Below are 5000 nucleotides of genomic sequence, written 5' to 3'. Positions count from 1 at the left end.
ACATACTTAATCATTTACCAAATTAACAAATTGTCTGTAAAAGAATGCATTAATCACGCAAATCATGCAACAATGAAATTAATCACCTTCCACCTGTTCTTGAATATCATCTAATACTATGTTCTTATGCATATTACATCAGAAACTAATACTATGTTCTTATGCATATTACATCAAAAACAATAAGAAAATCACCACATTTATGGTTTATTACTAATATTTCTTTGTTCCCAACCATCTTTAAACCTCGCCTGCAATGGCCTGTAGAAACCCTGTTTTCCGTTAAAAAAATCTGACTCATCCTTTTTATAGCATCGAGGATAAATACCACAGACTCCATCCTCCTTAATTAATCCATCCTCCTCAGTTAACTCCAGCCTCCTAAATTAACTCCAGCCTCCTTAATTAACTCCAGCCTCCTTAATTAACTCCTAGACTCCATCCTGTAGCGCCGCAGCCTTCCAGAGCCTCACCTGCGGCCTGTAGAAGCCTGCCTGACACCTCTCGCAGTTCACGCCCTCGGTGTTGTGCTCGCAGTCCAGGCAGACGCCGCCGCCCTCGTACTCGCCCCTGAAGAGAGAGTGGGCGGTGAGGGTGTTGTGGGTGGGTGTTGTGAGTGGGCGGTGAGAGTGGGCGGTGAGAGTGGGCGGTGAGAGTGGGCGGTGGCAGTGTTGTGAGTGGGTGTTGTGAGTGGGTGTTGTGAGTGGGTGTTGTGAGTGAGCATTGAGTGATTTGGGAAATGAATGCTCTTGGTCGTTCAGTTTATTCGTTTATATTCAGCTCAATTTAATTCAGTTTCTATGTTTCACTCCATTAATTATATTAATTTGATCAATGTATCTGCTTCTCTACTTATTTAATTTTCAATTTTCTGTTCAGTAGATCATCCATGCCACTAAGAGAGAGACACACACACACACACACACACACACACACACACACACACACACACACACACACACACACACACACACACACACACACACACACACACACACACACACACACACACACACACACACACACACATACCAACCGACCTCATGTTAAGCGACAGCCTCTGCCTAGCGACCTCCTCGTCATAGCGACAGGCCTGGGCGTGTCCGTGGCACTGGCACTTCTCGCACACGCCCCCGTCGCTGAAGTTGCCGGCGCGCCACGGCTGCTGGTTGTACAGGGGGCAGCACGAGTCGCAGTTGTCGCCGCAGGTGTTGTGGACGCAGGAGCATCGAGCCAGCTGGTGGGAGAGAGGGGGAGAGTGAGAGAGGGAGGGAGGGAGGGAGGGAGGGAGGGAGGGAGGGAGGGAGGGAGGGAGGGAGGGAGGGAGGGAAGGGAGGGAGGGAGGGATGGAGGGAGGGAGGGAAAGGAAGGGAAGGGAAGGGAGAGAGGAGGGAAGCAGGGAGGGAAGGAAGGAAAGGAGGGGAGGGAGGGAGTTGTTGTTGTTGTTGTTGTTGTTGGGGATATTGCTGGATGTGATGATATTTTTGCTACTGTTACTGGAAATGCTATTACTGTTATTACTGTTATTTCTGTCGGGAATGTTATGATAGCCAAGGTGTTATTGTTGTCGCTACTGTCAGTGGAAATGTTATTACTGATGCTGCTGGGAATATTACTGTCTTGCTGACGCTGTTGTGTATGGAAATGATGCTCAGAGATTTTGCATACGGGGTTGTGATTTTCGCCCTTACTGATGCTTGGTATGGATCTCTGCTGTTGTTGTCGGCTGTTACTTGTGATTTTTTTCTTTTTTCTCTTGTTTATCATATTATGTGGGTTCTGAGTCTTCCTAAACGTGAGACTGTTGTGATTACTCCATTACGGAATTGAAAATTGTTGGCGAGCGGGTGAAGGCCGTTTGTTGTAGTAATAGTTGTTGTTATTATTCTGTTTTCTTGTTTTGTTGTTGTTTTTGTTCTTTGTTGATAATGGCTTATGGCGGGGACTTTAATCAAGCGTTATTCCAGTTTGTTACTTCGTGATGTGAACAAGATAAAATACTAAAAATAACTGAGAATTGAAGAAGTTGATATCAACAATTGCAGATGAAAGTTCCTAAGTGATAGTAACAGTGAAGAAGAAATTTCAATCAGTAACAACAACAAAAATCATAAACACCAATCCATACAAAAAAAATTATTAATAAAAAGAATAGAAGAAGAAGAAGAAGAAGAAAAACACGAACAGAGAAAACAACAACAACAACAACAACAACAACAATAATAATAATAATAATAATAATAATAATAATAATAATAATAATAATAATAATAATAATAATAATAATAATAATAATAATAATAATAGCAACAACAATAACATGAATTGAGAAACGAACACCAAGAGAGAAGTAAATATATAGAACAATAACAACAACAGAGAAATAAACACAACATCCCCCTAAAAAAGTAAAAATCTCAATAACAGAAAAAAATAATGGGAACCGAAGCGAGGTCAAAGGTCAGTGACCCCGCGACCCCGCCTGGCACTCACCTTCCCATCCGCGTCGTCGGAAATGCAGTTGTCGGCGTGTCCGTGGCACACGCACCGCCCGCCGATGCTGATGTCCTTGATGGAGTAGAAATACCGCCTGCGAAGCGCCAGAGTTGGTGAGTTCGAATTCGGTAAGAAACGGGGTCTTTTGGGAAAAGGGCGACTGGGAAGATAACATGATGATTATTTAGGTGTAAGGTGAATGGAAAGAAAGAAAGAAAGAAGAAAAAAAGGGGGGAGGAGAGAAATGTGAATGAATCGCTACTTGCCAGCGAGATGCTCTCTCGCGGCGACAGCAATTGTATTCAGGAATCTTAAATTCCGCTTAAAACAAATGGATATAAACCATGAAAGGAAACAGTTTCGGTTTGGAATTCTGGCACAAACACAAACTAATTCGGTCAAGCATTTGGACGAAGAGCAAGTGAAAGCAACAGCGACCTAAACAGCGAGAGGACGCCCGCTGGCCACTCACTTGGTGACGGAGGCGTCTGACTGCGAGGAGCGCCCCTGGAGGTCCCCGTGGAGCGTGCGGATCTTCTGGAGGCGCAGGCGGACGTAGCGAGCCTCCGTGAACTGCCTGAGGGCCTCTGAGGGTCCGGCGGAGCCCGGGCGGCCGTTCACGAGGGAGGTGTGGACCTGCAAAGGGCGCGGGGGAGGGGTTAAGAGGACTCGGCACGCGACTCGGCGGAGGCGCGGCCGCGGGGAGCCCGGCGTGGGGCCCTTGGAACGACGCCCTTATGCCTTATGACTGGTTCTCGAAAAGGAGAGGCGGTTCGCAGACGAGCCTCAAGCACGAGAGATTCGACTCACGAACCGCCTCCCCTCCTCCCTACCCCCCACCACCAAAGTGCCCATGCTACATGCACCCCCCCCCCCCCCTCCGCAGGACATGCGATGAGGAGAGGGAGAAGGGGAGAAAATGATGGAGGCGTAGAAGTGAAAGAGAAAAAGAGGAGGAAGTAGAAGGAAAAGAAGTAGTAGCCAAAAGAAGAAGAAGTAGTATATGAAGAAGAAAAACAAACTACAAGAACAAGAAGAAAAGAGCAAGATAAAAAAAAAGAGCATCGGGCCACGCGAGGAGCGTGTTCCCTCGCCCTCGTCTCACCTCGCCGCCCTCGAGTGGGTTCAGCCTGGAGAAGTAGGAGGTACAGATGACCTGCGTGTCGGTGGCGTACGAGGGGCGTCCGCGGGTGGGCTGCACGCCGTAGAAGGCCAGGCACTCGGCGTCGGAGAGAGCGTAGTACTGCCAGGGCTCGAAGCGACGGCCGTCCAGAGAGCGCTCAAGGATCCAGTTGCCCGGACGAGGAGACACGGCGCTCTTCACGATCACGTAGGCCACCTGGTACACCTGCGGGGGGAGGAGGGGTGAGTGGGGGAGAGATGATGGGGAGAGGAGGGCGGGGCGAGTGGGGGAGAGAGTGTGGGGGTGAGGGAGGGAGGGAGGAGGAGGTGGGTGAGGGAAAGAAGGGTGGGGGTGAGTGGGTGAGAGTGAGAATGGTGAGTGAGGGAGGTAATAGTGGGGATGACTGATAGTGAGAGTGAGAATTGGTGGGGATGAGTGATGGAGAGAGAGAAAATGATGGAAGATGTCGATAGAAAATGCAGTTCGCATGTTACGTTCTCATTCATACGGTGACAGTGTTTCTTTTTCAGTTTTTTCTACATTTAACTGCGTTTCGTTTTCATCAAGGAATGAGAGAAAAAAGGTGATGGTAACGAAGGACAAAGAGAGAAAAAAATGACAATGACGAACGAGAGGAAGAAGAGCGGACGACTCAGGAGTAAATAAAATAGCGACGAAAACCCATCCGATAAACGCGTAACAAAGACCGAAGCCAATAACAGGGTCGGCCCTGACACGAAAGGCAGACAAACACTCACCCCTGATTTCCCCCGCGCCGTAAAGATCGAGTCGACCCTCCGAAGACCATACTTACGGGGGAAATAAACGATTGCACGATGCAACGACGCAACAGAACGAGCATCAGGGCACACCCAACCTCCCCCAAATGGCAGCCTCTCAGCCCCAAAAGAGGGAGATAGAGAGCAAAAGAGCCACGAGTATGCCCGGAGCCGCACGCAACACGCCGCCGCTCGAGATGCGCCATTCGCAGGATTCAGGACACGCGTCGCCAACACGGGGATGGACACGAAGCTGAAAGGGAAGGGGAAACGGGAGAAGAAGAAGGAAAGGGGAGGAGGTAAAGGAAGATAATGACGAAGAAGAAAAGGTAGAGGAGGAGGAGGAAGAAGAAGAAGAAGAAGAAGAAGAAGAAGAAGAAGAAGAAGAAGAAGAAGAAGAAGAAGAAGAAGAAGAAGAAGAGGAAGAGGAAAAGGGAAAAGGATGAAAAAGGAGGAGAGGGAGGAGGAGAAGAAGGAGGAGGAGGAGGAGGAGAGGAGGAGGAGGAGGAGGAGGAGGAGGAGGAGGAGAGAGGAGGAGGAGAGAAGAGGAGGAGGAGGAGGAGGAGGAGGAGGAGGAGGAGGAGGAGGAGGAGGAGGAGGAG

The 5000-nt window shown here is 48.7% G+C and overlaps 1 protein-coding gene across 1 annotated transcript in view; it reads right to left on the bottom strand.

Moving 5' to 3' along the window:
- The window catches only part of LOC119580744 (laminin subunit alpha-1-like), a 125353-nt gene extending 121498 nt beyond the window's left edge, over positions 1-3855 (bottom strand). The window contains exons 1-5 of the mRNA XM_037928839.1: positions 3602-3855; positions 2969-3132; positions 2494-2590; positions 1041-1237; positions 474-570 (exon numbers count right to left, since the gene is read on the bottom strand). Of these exons, the coding sequence (XP_037784767.1) occupies positions 474-570; positions 1041-1045 (102 nt within the window). The 5' untranslated portion in view covers positions 1046-1237; positions 2494-2590; positions 2969-3132; positions 3602-3855. The remainder of the gene's footprint in view (positions 1-473; positions 571-1040; positions 1238-2493; positions 2591-2968; positions 3133-3601) is intronic.
- Positions 3856-5000: the final 1145 nt, after the last annotated feature.

Source organism: Penaeus monodon, chromosome 14 (assembly GCF_015228065.2).
Source record: "Penaeus monodon isolate SGIC_2016 chromosome 14, NSTDA_Pmon_1, whole genome shotgun sequence".
In the NCBI taxonomy this organism is placed as follows: Eukaryota; Metazoa; Arthropoda; class Malacostraca; order Decapoda; family Penaeidae; genus Penaeus; species Penaeus monodon.
The sequence above is the reverse complement of the archived record's forward strand: the minus strand, read 5'-3'. Positions and strand labels throughout refer to the sequence as shown.